At 38.9% G+C, this 17,065-nt stretch overlaps 1 protein-coding gene across 1 annotated transcript; it reads right to left on the bottom strand.

Moving 5' to 3' along the window:
• Window positions 1-335: 335 nt before the first annotated feature.
• Window positions 336-6,004, bottom strand: igfbp5a (insulin-like growth factor binding protein 5a). Its single transcript, XM_051112860.1, has 4 exons — window positions 5,230-6,004; window positions 2,602-2,810; window positions 2,349-2,468; window positions 336-2,192 (listed from the first exon to the last, which is right to left on the bottom strand). Exons 1-4 carry the CDS (start codon window positions 5,555-5,557, stop codon window positions 2,055-2,057), a joined length of 795 nt encoding a protein of 264 aa, XP_050968817.1. The 5' UTR covers window positions 5,558-6,004; the 3' UTR covers window positions 336-2,054.
• Between the last annotated feature and the right edge of the window lie 11,061 nt (window positions 6,005-17,065).

Below are 17,065 nucleotides of genomic sequence, written 5' to 3'. Positions count from 1 at the left end.
CAAACACATTAACTAAAACTGAAATATAAAATCTAAAAAAGAATATATATATATATATATAACATGTAATTAGTGATGCATCAGTTAAATATTTGAAATCACCCCCCTAAGTATAGTCTTCTCAAACTGTATCTGATGAAGCACAGTAGACAGACAAAATAAAAACAGTTTCTATTATTATATCCGAATATCTTTATATTTATATATTTATTAAATAAATGTTTTGTCCTTACAAAAGAGACAAAAATAAGAGTATATAAATTACATGGCAAATAAATATTGCACTCAGGTATTTAGATGTGACACAAAGAATTTGATCATCCATATTACTTGATTTGGGCTCAGCTTAAATATGCTATTTAAAGCTATTAAATGAAGAAGAATAAGAATCTTAAACTGAAAAAGTTATGGGGAAGAAACTGACTAGTTTTTATTTTTAACATACATCAAAGTCACTCCATTATTAGATCTTGCGAAACTAGTCACACTGTTCTGCTTTGTATTTTTGTCTCAGTGAGCCTACTATCATTCAGAATCCTTTCCATGTTACTCAAGAGTAACAAGAGGAACATTTTCCTTCTAAAATCTCACAGAATCATTAACATGCCTAAAAACTTTGAGGATTATGGCTAAAATAAAACTGAGTCGATCTGGTTTACAGGTGATGATGACAGAGTACTTACTACAATTCAACAAACAGGGAAAAATTCTGAACTCGTCAGCCTCTGCTCTGACACGTACGTCACACATGCAATGCAAATAATCTCATAAGCATAAAAAGCATATTTTTGATACCATTAGGGGGAAAAGTGGTTTCACCAAATTCAAGTCTGTGGGCCAACACCTAATAATACCTTTGGTACTGTACTACTATGGCATTTTCATAATGCAAATAAACTCAATTTGCCTACTTTTTAAGAACATTGAATTTGCTTTTTTGAATCTACACTCCTGCAAACTAAAGGTCAGCATTTTGAGTGTTTGTGTTTTCCCCTCTGTGGCCCCTTTGATGCCTTTGATGTAAATCAGTATTCAAATATTTGAGTAGAAAAAGGCACAGAGATTTCCATAAGAACCCAAGGACCCTGATCTGTTTTGAAAAAAAAAAAAAAAAAAAAAAAAAAAAAAATTGAAAAAAAAAAAAAAAAAAATAGAAAAAAGGTTGTTTTGTTACCTTTGTGCATTCAACTTTCTTATTTCGTAGTGATTTATATAAACTGCATGTTTAAGCTTATTGAGAGGTTGTGCTTTGTTTTCTTTGATAAGAATATTTTGTTTGTTTATACAGTACATAAAACAGTGGTTATTAGAATATAAATTTCCCTATATCATTCAGGCTTTGCCAAGGCATTAAACTAATGTGCTGAAACCTTTGGAAAGGGCTGTACAAAACAACTGTGTGTCAAGACTATACACGTACTATTCAGTGAATTAGTGCTGTGCCATGGACAAAAAGTTAATTAAAAAACAGAGTCATATTAATATATAAAGATATTTCACCCAAAATGAAAATTCTGCCATCATTCACTCACCTTGTCATTCCAAACTTGTATACATTTTTTTCTGTAGAAGACAAAATAATACACAAAAGGTCTAATGTTTTGGACCCAACTGTTGAAAATCTTATTTTGTGTGCCACAGGAGTGTCATATAGGTATAAAACGACATGAGGGTGGTAAACAATGGCAGAATTTTTCTGTGAACTGTTCCTTTAAGCTCATAAAACCTTCTATGATATAATATATAAGATGTCTATGATATAAAATATAGTGGAAACTAGTCCGTGACTCTAGTACATTTCCCAAATGATACTTGATACATCCCATCTACCTTAATGACACTTGAAGATCAAACAGGACAATTGCAGGATTCAGTAACTGTTGTGTGTATTGAGCATATCCTCTGCCTAGCTGCTTTTTTATATAATATGGATTTTCCACAAATAAAGGTCAGACTTCTTAAGATTAAAATTAGAAATGATTGGCAAATCACATAATATGGTAGATGAAAGTGAGTGTACAATGTCATTGTTACGCAACCAAATTTGGGTTGTCTCATTCATTGTTGTTGCTGTTGCTTTCAAGATCTTTGCATTGGATGTTGCCTCCATTAAAGTCAGTGCCCGGCATCTGAACTCCATGCTTGTTTACACACCAGCAGATGCCTCGTTTGCGCCCCCTGGAGGGTTTACACTGCAACATAAAACCAAAAATGGACAGTACAGAGTAAGCAGTGTAACTTGACCATGCCCTCAGCCAAGAGCCATGTGTTTATAGGAAAGAAAACTTTCCAACAACTAAGCTTGCCAGTAGCTGACATCTATAAACATGCTGAAATGCAGAACTAACCTGTTTGCGCTTGAAGAAGCCTTTCTTATCACAGTTAGGCAGGTACAATGAAAGAGCCACGACTCTGGAGGTGTCCTTCATCCTCTGGATAACTCCATCCAGCTTTCTTCGGCATGGACCCTGCAGTTAGCACACACACCATTAACAGAACAGTCTGGAAAATGGTGTTAAGCATTAATATAAACTTTAAAATAACAGAAAACATTAGCGTTAGCGTCGCTAACATCAGATGAACTTCGATGGACAAACTTACAATGTCAGACTGATGTTTGTCCTTTCCAAAGAGTGGGTATTCAAAATTGCCCCTCATCCTGAGTTTAGCCTCCTGTCTCTTCTGATCCTTTCGCATGGCCTGAGCCTTCTTGCTGGTAATGTGGTCTCGTTGGAATAATGGAACTTTGGCCTGGGGAAGCAGATCCTCTGTTACCTCTGTAACGAGGGCATCTTCATGTGACTCACGATCTAAGAAGAGGACAATAGTCGGATGAAATGGCATAACTGAGATCCATGCAACAAATACACCAGGGTTCTTTGCACTGTCAAGACGTCTGTATGTCAATCACAAAACAACCAAGACCATTAATCTAAGGACACAACTGGTATGGTATGCTTCAAGTTGATTACAGTCACTTTGTCATCATCTATTCACAACAAAGATATCTATCTTCCTGCACTGGTCTTACAGTATGCTGCTGCTCAGTTTACTGGTATATTGCTTGTAAAAAAGACTTAGCAAGACTATTGTTCAGCATCTGAGAGCGAGCCAGTACTCTTGAGAAGATACAAAAGATCAACAGATTTCTGTGTGTGTGGTTGTTTTTTTGTTTTTTTTTAAAGCTGTTGGCATTCTCAAGGTGTCATCTCATAAGGAAAACCTTATTAGTGAATAACTAAATAAATCAAGCCTCAGAGTCTGCCAGGGAAAAAAATAACTGTCAAGCATATTTAATTAAGCATGCCTTCTTCACAATATAACCATAAACATACCATAGAAACTATAGAAAGTTATTCAAATTCTGAAATGCGAAAGCCAGGTATTTCCGAATACACATAAAGGAATTTTCAGTTGTCATGGATTCAAATCAAGCACGACAATAAGCAGTCAGTTTGAACTCAACCATAGCCTCTATTCTTTTAATTAAAAGAAGAGATCCCAGATGCCAACTTCAATTTGCTTAGTCTATACCCTCTTCCTCTTGCTCACACATCATTGCATTGCCCAGCTGTACAGTGAGTAATCAGATTCAAGGGCTTGACCCCTTCCTTGCCCCTTCTGTGTCTTCTGTGGAAAAGCTAAGCAGCCAGGGTCAAAACAGATGAGCAAATCTCTCAAGCCATTTGTGATGACATCACTGACAAATCAGAGAAAAAAAAAAATACCAAAGCTTGGAAATCATTGAATAAATCAACACTGTGTTTCCACTTCTTTCTTAATCTGTTGTTGTTTTATCATTTGCCAAGCATTAGTTAACCGGGTCTGTTATTTGAGGGATATTACATTTTATTTTAGCCAATGTTACAAGTGCACATCCAAGTCTCCTAATCTGGGGGTATTGTTCTGGGAATGCATGCTAATATGAGATCTGTGCAGCCCTGGGAGAGGAGGTGTTCTCATTCTTTCTCTCTGCTTTGTCTTCTAAATGTCTTCTGTTACATGTTGTTAACATGCCTTTTATCGCTAAAATCTCATTGCTATAGTACAAAGGTGGCACAAAATGTGTCCATTTACAGAAAATATTTAATATGGACCCCCGCACATCACATGCAGGGAAAAAAGTTATCGTGGCCACTATATAACTTATTAATATAGTAGGTTAAAATATTTTATTACTTTTCATGTCAATTTAGTTAAATTACAACCGCATCTTATTCATTTGTAACTTTTTAGAAAATGAATGTTTTATCAGTTTGTGCCCTCAGAACTTGCATTGTTCTTGTACTGTGTGTAGTGATGGGACACAACTATGACTGCTGTTATAGATATGCATATACAATATACATATGCAGGCACAGTTTTCACAACCAAAACAGTATTCAATGAAATAGATGTATCTCATCACTCTGCATAGAAATAAGTTGCATGAACACGTTCTTGATTTCTATCCACAATATCTTTTTTTAAAAACCAAACTTAGGAATCTATGAATATAAAAAATGAATTAAATAAATCTGATTCTGCATTTATTTACTGAATCCAAAGCAATATCATCACTCTTTTTGATACTAGGTGGGACATGACTATACTACTATGTAGCTTTGCATCTTTACACAGAATTTTAAGGCAGCATAGAGCCTCATCTGAGAAGTCTTGATTCGTTTGTGCAAATATTAGTTTTTATTTTATTTTATTCTATTCAGAATGCTGCCTCATTCTTCCAACTTGTTCTCTGTCAAAACCATTGTCAAGCCTTCCATTCTGGGTTAAATTTATAACAACTTGCCAGATGAAGATTCAGAGTGAAATAGCTGCAGCAGCTGTTTTCAGTAAATGTGATGAGATCGCATAATCACAGTTTTAAGAGTGCTGACAGCTGAGTTAATCGCTGATTTTTATGGAGCTGAAAAGAAAGGCAGGGGAGGCTAAAGCCTGTGAAAGAGTGTGATGAAGAGAATGACAGAGAGATAGATCTGTGGGTGTGTGGGTGGGGGATTGCTGAGAAGGAATTTGATTTGAATACCGATTCTGTATTCAACAAATGTAAAAACTCATCCAGATGATATAAAACAAATCCTACAAAATGTTCTGCTATGGATGTCCTGACCTAGAAAATTCAGAATAGATAGATAGATAGATAGATAGATAGATAGATAAAAAATAGTTCCCTCTATATTCAATCATTTATTGCATAGAAATAATATACTGCATGGCAATAAAACTCACCTCTAAGCAGTGGTTTGTATAGTTTTTCGTTCATGCAAACTCCTTTGCCGTAAAGCAGTGCGTGCAGCGGCTTTTCCTCCCCGTTTCGAGGCAAGCAGCGCAGTCCCTGTCCACAAGTGCCCGTGTAGACTCCACATGCCTGCCCCTCGGTCAGTGCGCAGGTCAAGCAGCATCCGCAGCCGGGCTCCTTCACCACTTGACACCCCATCCGCACCGGAGGACACATGGACATCGCCTTCTGATCGCACGGCTCACAAGGCACGTACGAGGCAGAAAAGCCGGGTAGTCCCCATACAAATGTCATCAGAGTATACAAACTTAGCAGCATTGTACTGTAGAGAACCTATTCCACCAGCCTTGAATTAGTAGAACCGACGCTTTCTTTCGTTTGAGATATCCGAAAACGAAGGTGTAGCGTCCGGTTAAAGCAAGAAAGTGTATCGGTGTTTAAAAATATCAATTACCAATCCTCTCACCACTTGGTAGAAGAATCCAATGGTGCATATAACACCTGAGAAACATAAATTAAAAGGCAATGCCCTGAGATAAAATGGGATAGCGGAATACGAGGGAAGAGCACAGACCTCAAAAATACGTGTAATCAACACCTTCACCCCAATATTAAAAAGGAAATCAATATGCGCCGGTTCTATTAGAGGTTCTGCAGCTTAATCAAGTGTTCACCCTCGAGAGCTGCTGTCAGTATGAAGCTCTGCTCATGTTAACCGCGGTGAAGAGAGGCGTACTGCACTTCATTTAAAGGTACTGGTGTTTCTTGGGCGGATCCCGGAGTGATGCTGTGCATAAATGTAGCTATATTCGGCGCAGGTTCAGATTAAGCGAAACGCTAACAACAAAACGAATAATTGAATACTGCAACTGTAACAATAGCAATCACATGAAAGTGGTAGCTAATTACTCTGACTTGTTTTAAATAAAAAAAATTAAACAAGAATTAAAGAATTAAAGAATTTTTTTCAGGAAATAACTAAAACAAAGGGATTTGTTTAAAAAATTAACGTCAATTCCTTCTATATTCATGTGTAGAAAATTAGTATTGTGAACACTTGGTTTCACACATGTAGATGTCTAATTATTAGAGTAGTTAATTATCAGATTAAGTTATAATAATAATAGTATTTAAGTACAAAGTATTTGTTCCCCTACTATATACTAAAAAAACTGTATTGAACATTACATGTAATTTTACGACAGTATACCGTTTTTGGAAGTGGGAAAAAGAACGTATAATTTGACATTAGCAGAATTCCCTGCGTTACATGTCAAATAAATAAATAAATAAATACACACACACACACACACATTTTTTTCGGTTGAATAACTGTTTCTTCTTAGTGTTTTCTTATCAGTTTTGTACATTTGGGTTGTGTGTTACATCTAATGTTGTTACATTATTTCAGTTTCATGTGTGTTACCATGATGGTGTTTAGTCTTTGTGTGAATGTTAATATTTTAAAAACACAAAAGAAGTTTCAGTATTTTAACAGGTTAATATATTCACATTATATCAGTTAATGAATTTACAGTATTTAAATGTAAATTTATGTTTAAACCTCAAATGTCAGTAGTCCATGTAGTCCAAAGATGAAGACAAAGATGATGAATAAAGATCCAAACGGGTTTATTAACAAACTCAAATACTAATACTATTACTCAAAACAGCATAACAGTGTAGGAATCCACAAACAATACCAGACAACTCAAGAGTATGCAGACAGGAACTTAGGTTCAAGCTAAACGAATGAAATGATAATCACCTGAGCCGATTAAATGAATTACCATGACAACTAAAGAGTGGTGGGAAAACAGAACAAAGGAGAACATGTGACTACAGATAACCAAATCAGAAGACCATGAAAACAAAATAGTCCATGATGAAAATAACTGAAAGACTGTGACAGAACGCCCCCTCCCGGAAGGCGCAACCTTGAATTGTAACGAAAAACAGGAGAAGAGGGAGGGAGAGAGGGAGGGAGAGAGGGAGGGAGGGAGGGAGGGAGGGAGGGAGGGAGGGAGGGAGGGAGGGAGGGAGGGAGGGAGGGAGGGAGGGAGGGAGGGAGGGAGGGAGGGAGGGAGGGAGGGAGGGAGGAGGGAGGGAGGGAGAGAAGGAGGGAGGGTGGGAGGGTGGAGGCTTTGGAGGAGGTTGAGGAGTTGGAGAAGGGCTGGAAAGGAGCAGGCAGGGAGCTGAGGAGTTGGAGAAGGGCTGGAAAGGAGCAGGCAGGGAGCTGGTGAGTACAGGCAGGCAGACAGGCAGAGACTCCACGGAGGCACAGATGGTCTGAGCATCCATGGTGGCGATGGCGGTATGAGAGGAGGATCCCGCTGCAGCCGAAAGGGTTGGGGATCGAGAGGCTTGCAAATCTGTTGCGTCACAGATGACGACTGACCAAGGGGGAGCCAGAGGGACTAGGGAACCCAGTGGAGCCATAAGGTTAAGAATCTCTGGTGACACCGAGGGTGGGAGAAGCCAAGGCAGAGCTGACAGATCAATGGGCCAAGGTGGAGCAAGGGGATCTGAGGTCGAAGATGGAGCCAATGGATCCACCTGATTTTGTGCAGCTGGCGAGTGCAAGTCCTGAGGCTTCACCGCACCACAGGACAACCCAGGGGAAGACACAGGGCTGCAAGAGGACAGCGGAGGCAGGGCTGGAGGACTGGCAGTATTAAATAGTGGAGGTGGGAGAGGAAGGTTGGGCGGGACCCTAACCTGACCGCCTGGTCAGACTCACATGGGAACTTCAGCTCCATGGCATTAGTGGGCGCTGTCATCACAGGCTCCGTGGTAGCGGCGGGAGGAAACTCTCCGTCTGTAGGGGGCTCTGGCATTGTCGTCTCCATGGTAGTGGGAGTTGGTGGGTTGTGCTCTGGGTCTGTCTGCACAACGTCTGTGTGGCTGGATGAGGCTGCTGTCACCCTCCGCATCACGCACTGTGAACGCAGATCTGTTCGTCCACATTGCAAAGTTGATGTAGCTTTGCAGGGTACAGCAGGGATCTTCACGGGGCATGACGAAGTAAACACCTGAGCCGACTAAATGAATTACCTTGACAACTAAAGAGTGGCAGGAAAACAGAACAAAGATATATATAAATTCTGGCAACCACAGCTGCTGTTGTTTTTTTTTTTTTTACAGTAAATATTACTTCTTCTTTTTTTTTTTTTTTTTTTTTTTTTTTTTTTACAGTGTAGCATATTATCACTAATATTAATGAATACAATTACTGATTATTTATAAAAAATAATAATTAATATTATTGTATCTGATCTTGGCTGGTTTAAGATAGAAGTAGCTGGTTTTAGCTGGTCTTCCAGCCTGGCCAAGCTGGTTTTAGCTGGTTGGCCAGCCTGTCTCCCAGCCTGACCAGCTAAGACCAGCCTCATCAGGTAAAGAAGTGGCCAAAACCCCTCTAAAACCAACCTGCTCACCAAATATGACCAGGCTGGACCACCAGCTAAAACTAGCCAACCAGCTTAGGCTGATTTTAGCTGTTTTTCTAGCAGGGTAATCTGTAATGTCATGGTAGTGAAGAAGAGAGTTTCTAAACCATGGTTCCATTTTTTTCATTAAGAAGTAAAGACAGTAAATGAGAGTAGGAGATCAAAAAAAAAAAAGACAAAGTCCATGATAAAGCAAAATGTAACAGCTACTAAAAAGACAAAGAATGTGTTAAGATAAGAACGGCCAATAATAAACTAAAATAGACGGCAATATAAACAAAGGATTAACTAAACTTGACAGTGGTGGTGACCAAGCTAATGAAATGGAGGACCAGAGTAACACTAAAGTAACAGAGGACTATGCAAAAGAGCAAAAGACAGAGGGAACCCTAGTGGACCCAAAGACATGAAGGGCCAGAGATCAACCAACTATGGTGAGACTAGAAAGACGAGGCACAACAGCAAAGTCAGGAGGATGAAGCATTATGATGGAGCCAAGGAATCGAAGAGCTGCAGTAGAGGGTTCGTAGATTTGTAAGGCCAAGGAGCTCAGAGTCCTGAGGTAAAGGTGGATGGTCTGAGACTTAGAAGACCTTGGCTGTCCTTCTACTTTGCTGGTTCTTCCCAGTCATCAGCCAAGTATATGTGCTGTCACAGTTCACTGAAATATTTTACATGTTAAAACATTTACTTAGCCATGAGTTACTAAATCTAAAGCCGCTTTTCCCCCAAAATTACCAGGAACAATTTGTTCCAGGAACTTTTTTCCCAGAAACTTGTTTTTCCGCAGACCTGTTGCTGTCTGCATTTCCATCGCGGCCTAAAGTTAGGGGCAGATTAGGCATTAGTCTGGTGACATAGGACTGCGTATGACTGCTCCTCCCAGTCCAGGGTTGTTTCTCAGTACCAAGTACGCAAATTTCAGACTCATTTGGTAGTTCAGACTTCGCAAGTTCGACTCGGAAGTGTGAACTCCCTGGGACTGTATGATGCAAGTCCGGTAATTCTGCAAATGAAACAGCAGTGTACTTGATAATGTTAGTCAGCACAGCTTGGCTACTGCAATTTTCCTCACTGTGTTTACAATAAGACGAAATATATCCCCAGTTCCAGAAAAGTTAGGACATTTCGTGAAATGCCATAAAATCAAGAACATGTTATCTGTTCATTCTCTTTAACCGGTGTTTAATTGACTAAAGTACAAAGAAAAAAATTCCAATGTTTTCAGCGGCCAACTTTTAATTTTATTTTGTAAATATAACCAAATTTTGTTTGCATGGCTGCAACACACTCCAAAAAAGTTGGGGCATAGGCATGTTTAACACTGTGCCACATCAACTTTCCTTTTAATTACAACGTTTATTCGTTGGGAATTGAGGATACTAATACTTAAAGTTTTGCAAGCAAAGTTGTTGTCCCATCTGGCTTGATAAAAGCTTAAGATGCTCAGCAGTCTGTGATCGTCGTCTTCTGATTCTCGTTTTCATGGCTGGTCATACATTTTCAATAGGAGACAGATCTGGACTGCAGGCAGGTCAATCTAGCACATTCTGTCTGTGTCTACGAAACCACGCTGCTGTAGCACATGCAGAATGAGACCTGGCATTGTCTTGATCTAATAACCATGGACTTCCAATAAGAGATTTCATCTTGATGGTAGTATATGTGTCTGTACAATCCCAATACATGCCTTCATTCAATGGTGCCTTCATACATATTCCAGTCACCAATGCCATTTGCTCTGCTGCACCCCTATAGACATTTTCCTGAGTAAACGATGCACGCCGCCATTATGAATTCTTCTGTTCTGGTCTCCATAGGATCCCATTGAAATAGCGCCCATCTGTTTCTAACGTTGGCAGCTCCATGTACACCTACACACTCATTAAACTTTGAGGAGTCAGGCACTGACAAATGACGGTCATTGCGACATTGCGAAGTGAGCCATGGAGCCATGTGCTTTTTAAAAACATTTTACTAGGTTTAACATTAGATTATCATATCAGAATATATGCTAATTTGACTAGAAACACTGGAGACCGGAAATGCAAAGCATCCTTGCAGGTAAAAGTCAGGTGTGACTTCCACATTTAGAAAAAAATGTCAATACCATGACAGTTGTTTGCGTTTGCATCTCTCGCTGATGAAAGTCTGCATTGGCTCTTTGGTCCGTGGTACTGAGAACTGGATTCATCTGACCACAGCACACATTTCCATCGTCTTCTGAGATGAGCTCTGGCCCAGAGAACCCCATGGCATCACTGCATAGAATTGATGTATAGCTTTCTGCTAGAGTAACAGAAATTGCTTATTGATGCAGCTGCAGAATGTGTTAAGTGACAGCAGTTTTCTGAAGTACTCCTGAGCCCATGTGGCTATATTTAATACCGCAGCATGACAGTTTCTTATGCAATGCCATCTGAGGGCTCAAAGGTCATGTACATTCACCTGAGGTGTCTTGCCTTGCCCAATACAGACTGACATTTCTCTGGATTCCCTGAATTTTTTTCACAATATTATGTGTGGTAGCTGGTGAAAGACCTAAACTCTGTGATTTTCTATTAAGACGCAATTTGTTAATGAAGGTGATTTTGATTTGTTTGACACTTTTGTCATGAAATTTGCCACAAAGTGATGAGACATGATCCAACTTTGCTTGCAAAGACTGAAATGCACCTTTTATACCCAAACTTGATATCCTCACCTATTTCCATTTCACCTGCTAACTGTAAACTGTTGCAAAACTGTTTAATTTGGATATTCTGTAACCTTTTCACTTTTATTTTGCCTCTCTCCCACCTTTTTTGGAGTGTGTTGCAGCTATGAAAATCAAAATTTGGTTATATTTGCTAAATAAAATTAAAAGTTGGAAAACACTGGATATTTTTTCTTTGTACTTTAGTCAACTAAATAATAGTTAAAGAGATTGAACAGATGACATATTCTTGATTTTATGGCATTTCACAAAACACCCCAACTTTTCTGGAATCGGGGTTGTATAATATCAAACACCACTGCCTCTTTTCGTTTTCATTTAAACATATTAATAGCCACAGAAATTCAGGAAACGTATATATTACAGTGAAACGAAATATAGTATCAAACAGGATTGCCTCTCTTTATTTTTATTTTAATAGTTGATTCAAAACAAATTATATCTCGTTTAACCTCTACAGAGATGTCAGAGCCAGCCGCAAATGTCAGAAGGACTAGCTGAGGTGAGGTGCTCTCGGTGGGATAGATGAGCACTGAGCACCTGGTGATTGCCTGAAGCTCACATCTATGAAATCGGCAAAGCACATTTCCAAATATGCTCTGTCATTATAAATAAACCGCAGATATGATTGTTAAGCAACTACATTCTCACCTGAAATACTCTTAAAACTACATTTCATGACAAAATAACAGTAATATTTTGAAAATTACGCCAATAAATGAACTTAACCAGTCAGCGTATTCAGTGCCCAAGTCCCACCCCCCAAAGTTCCTGACCTTTGAAAAAGTACTACCTCGCGAGCAGGGACTTTCTGAGGGGCAAATTTTTACCTGGAACGTTATTTAGATCCTGCATACCAAGTACCGCCCCAAAGTCCCTAGTTCCTGGGGAAAGTTCCTGCAGTGGAAATGGGCTTTAAGACTGCTGCATCAAGCACTGTCAAGAAGCATAACAGCCTGTAACAGACTCTCACACATGATTAACCACAGGGACTGGATTATGTCAGTGGACCTGAAACATGTCTACTTTCTAGTTCAGCCCCTCATCACAGAAGTTTCCTAACGTTTGTTTAGCATTCACCAGATGAAGTGGAATGTGACACAGTGGCCTGATAAATTGCCCCATGTCAGTCATTTTTGTCTTCTATTTAAAGTTTTTCTGGTCAGCGACCAACTCACAGTGCCAAGTTGCATACACGCATGTTCAACTAGGTCTGCTTCCAAGCAGTGCTCCCATCATGCAACATCACATAGGTGATTTAGCAAGGTCTACTTACAGCAGCTGTGTGTGCTTTGTCTGGGGATGCCAGTGTATCTGCCAGTGCAGCAGCTGTGTGTGCATAGCCTGAAGACACCGTTGCATTATTGGTTCCCTGAGAGGAGGTACGAAAAATAGCATATCTTACCATGGTACTTTTAGCTTTAGCTTTTAGCTCAGAGTTTGTAGAACACTGCTCTTTTCAGTCAAAAGATTCTGAGGCAATGAAACTCAGTGCCGCTATATGGGCCATTTGCTATTTTATTACATTTTTCAGAGGTAAATCGATAACAATTTTTTAAAACATTTTTACATTTTTTAACAATAATTCAAGTGTAATTTATCAGATTTGTTGTATTTTGAATCAAAATTTTCTTTGTAAAAGGCAAAAAGTTGGTCATGCAGATTTCAAAGTTAAGGATTCATTATTTTGAATATACATTGAACCAAAAACTGTCATAACATCCTAATAATAATACAGCATACTTTATTTTTGACAAAACATCCCATGTTTTGGTAGTATAGTGAGTGAAATTGAAGGTTAAAATTAATGTTCTATAACTTTAAATAAGACGTAGAGGTTATATCACGAGGACAGAGATCCGCGATTAGGCTTGCGAGAGAGAATAGGCTCGTTTGAGATGCGCCTCGCCTCACCTTGCCTGAAATGTAGCCGAGAGCAGTCAAGACAGACAGTTCTGACCTCTCGAAGTAGAACAGATACCTACGAGATCAAAGGCAGATATTGCGTTATCACACTCACGTGCTGTGTTGCTGATAAACATGATATACTTTCAGCTGTGTTGTTTTTATATGAAAATAAATATGTTGAACAAGACACTCAAAGTGCTTGCTATTTAATTCCATATGAAAGGCATATTTATCATCCATTTTTACTTTAATACAAACATGTATTTTAGAATTTTATAGAAACATGACAACAATCACATATCTCACGCAGAGATCGCACTGGCATAGTGTTTGGGAATATTCATGCATAATTTAAACACATAATCACATGATATTAGATTAAAAAATAAAACATTTTAGAAAAGAACGGCAACATCATGGTTGTCTGAACCAATGAGCTTTAAGCTGTGTCGTCATCCAGGCATTTCTCATCATGCTTTTGGTCAGCGCAGTCGGTGGAGAGCTACTGCGCTCGGCTGCTCAATCCGACACGGCCGCCTCGCCGTCACGAGAGTTTTTTGGCACACGTCAGCATGACATCAGAGCAAGCAATTGTCACTACCAAAACAGTCACTACCAAAACATGTGGTGGAGTTTCAGTAGTGACAATTTTAGATACTTTTGAACCTAGCTCAAATATGCTAATCAGCACATGGTTACCTAGTACAGATCTGAACAGTAGTACACATATAAAAGCTAAATATTATGGAATAACTGCCAAAAAAGTGTGCTTAATTGCAGAAAAAAATTGTTCATTAGTTAAAGGGGTCATCGGATGCCCATTTTCTACAAGTTGATATGGTTCTTTAGGGTCTTAATGAAAAGTCTCTAATATACTTTGATTAAAAATTCTCAATGGTTTTGTAAAACAACACCCTTTTCACCTTGTCAAAATTAGCTCAGCAAAAATCATCTCATTCTAAGGGGTTGTTCCTTTAAATGCAAATGAGCTCTGCTCACCCCGCCCCCCTCTTATCTCTGTGGAATGACGATCTTGTTTACTTTAGCCGCATTTAGCTACATTTAGCCGCTAAACTTCCTAAGTACCACGTTATAAGGAAAGGCGATCGCAAAGATTCATAAAAAACGCTTATACACACTTCTGCTGTAAGTGAAGCTCGATCATGAATGATTCACGCAAACATAGACGGATATATGTAGATCGGGAGGCGCATTCCATTCACAAACAAATGTAATCTACTGCATCTTCAACTGCTCAGATGTCGGGAGTAAATGATGACCACTATGTTCATTATTACATCCAGCAACACAACACCTCAATCAGAGATATTCTTGTCTAACTTACATCCCTGCTTCGGCATCGAAACAAGGAAAGTTACTGGACTGTGACAGCTGGTCTGAGGTAAGAGCTCATGTCAATCAACTATCGTGGGAGCGGCCTCTGTCTGTGTGACGGCACACCGACAGGCATCTGAGAACGGCTCGATTTGAAAAAGGGGATATTATTTTTACAAATTAATTAAAAACCACTGCGTGGAATTTTTATCATTATATGGTAGATGTGTACATACACTGCCAACACACATTAACGTTCAAACAACATGAAAAAGTGAACTTAGCATCCGATGACCCCTTCAAAGTTTAGTTAAAACAGATTTTTCAGACTTTTTAACACATTTAACTCAAAATGATGGGGCATATCTACTTACCATGTAGCTATGAAAGAGAGGATACATAAATATTTCCTGATCATAAATGTAGGGGTGTAGTTAAAATCAGTCTCAGACAATGAACTCGAATCAAAAGAATCAAAAAGACACTCTTAAAAACAACAATGGAAAAAAAATACAAAAATGATTTCAATATCATTTTCATCAGTTGAAATTTAGGGGTTAGGGTTCGGGACAGCCACCTCCCAATTGGAAGTACCCAATAAATTATGATTTTTTTATATATATTATGCTTACTAATATTTTAAATATTATTGTGGGTTTCAGTAGAAATATCTTAGTAAACATCTAAGATTTGAATATTTGAAAGATTTGAATGCTTTTTAAATGTGTTTTTTGGTTGTGGGACAGCAGTTCAGACCACTTCTGTAGAATGGCCCATATGGCACAGTCTTTGTGGGCTTGAACATTATTGGCCATTGTACAGTGCATATATGGAAAGTATTCACAGCGCTTCACCTTTTCCACATTTTGTTATGTTACAACCTTATTCCAAAATGAATTCAATTCATTATTTTCCTCCAAATTCTACAGACAATACCCCATAATGACTATGTAAAAGAAGTTTGTTTGAAATATTTGCAAATTTATTAAAAATAAAAAACAAAATAAATCACATGTACGTAAGTATTCACAGCCTTTGCTCAATTTGCTTTGTTGAAGCACCTTTGGCACCAATTACAGCCTTAAGTCTTTTTGAGTATGATGCTACAATCTTTGCTCATCATCATTTGGCAATTATCTGCTATTCTTCTCCTCATCTCTTTACCTTTCAAGCTCTGTCAGGGTGGATGGAGAAATATTTGATTGGGTTCAAGCCCAGACTGTGGCTGGGCCACTCAAGGATTCACAGTTGTCTATAAGCCACTCTTGCTGTGTGCGTAGGCTCATTGTCCTGTTGGAAGTTTCCTGATTGGAAGGTGTGAGATTCTGAATGCTTGGGACTGGGTTTTCATTAAGGCTATCTCAATATTTTGGTGCATTGAGCTTTTCTTATATTCTGAATAGCCCCTTAGTCCCTGCCGCTGTAAAACAGACCCACAGCATGAGGCTGCTACCAGCAAACCTTACTTTTGGGAGGGTACTCTGCAGGTGATGAGCAGAGCTGGTTCAGAGCTTCTTCAAACATAATGCTTAAAATTGAGGTTCATCACGCCAGAGAATCTTGTTTCTCAGAGTCGGAGGGTCCTTTAGGTGCTTCTGTGCAAATTCCGAGTATGTTTTGATGTGTCTTCCCTGCGTAGAGGATTGAGTTTGGCCACACTGCCATAAAGACAAGATCGGTGGAGTGTTGCAGTGATGTTTGTCCTTCTGCAGGTTTCTCCTATCTCCACATATGATCATAGAGCTCAACTAAAGTGACCATCAGGTTTTTGGTCACCACTCTAGACAAGACCATTCTCAATCAATTGCTCAGTTTGGCTAAGAGGTGAGCCATAGGAAGAGTACTGGTGGTTTCAAACTTCTTCCATTTATGGTTGATGGAGGCTACTGTGCTCATTGGGACCTTCAATGCTGCAGAGTTTTTTCTGTACCCTTCCCCAGATCTGTGCCTCGATACAATCTTGTCTCTGAGGTCTACAGACAATTTCTTGGACTTCATGCCTTGTTTTTTCTGAGGCATACACTGTTAACTGTGGGACCTATAGATAGGTGTGTGCCTTTCCATATCATGTCCAGATAACTGAATTTACCACAGGTGGACTCCAATCAACTTGTAGAAACATCTAACTGGAAACAGGATGCACGTGAGCTCAATTTTGAGTGTCATGGCAAAGGCTGTGAACATTTATGTACATGTGATTTTTTTCTTTTTTTATTTTTGATAAATTTGCAAAGATTTCAAACAAATGCTTTCACATTGTCATTATGGGGTATTGTTTGTAGAATCTGGAGGAAAATAAATTTAATCCATTTTGGAATAAGGCTGTAACATAACAAAATGTGGAAAAAGAGTTTTCCCCATAGCATCAGCTACTGATGCAACATCTCGTTCTCTCCTTTCAGGATGCCAAGGTTAGGT

This window comes from Labeo rohita, chromosome 6, assembly GCF_022985175.1.
Source record: "Labeo rohita strain BAU-BD-2019 chromosome 6, IGBB_LRoh.1.0, whole genome shotgun sequence".
NCBI classification, from domain to species: domain Eukaryota; kingdom Metazoa; phylum Chordata; class Actinopteri; order Cypriniformes; family Cyprinidae; genus Labeo; species Labeo rohita.
The sequence above is the reverse complement of the archived record's forward strand: the minus strand, read 5'-3'. Positions and strand labels throughout refer to the sequence as shown.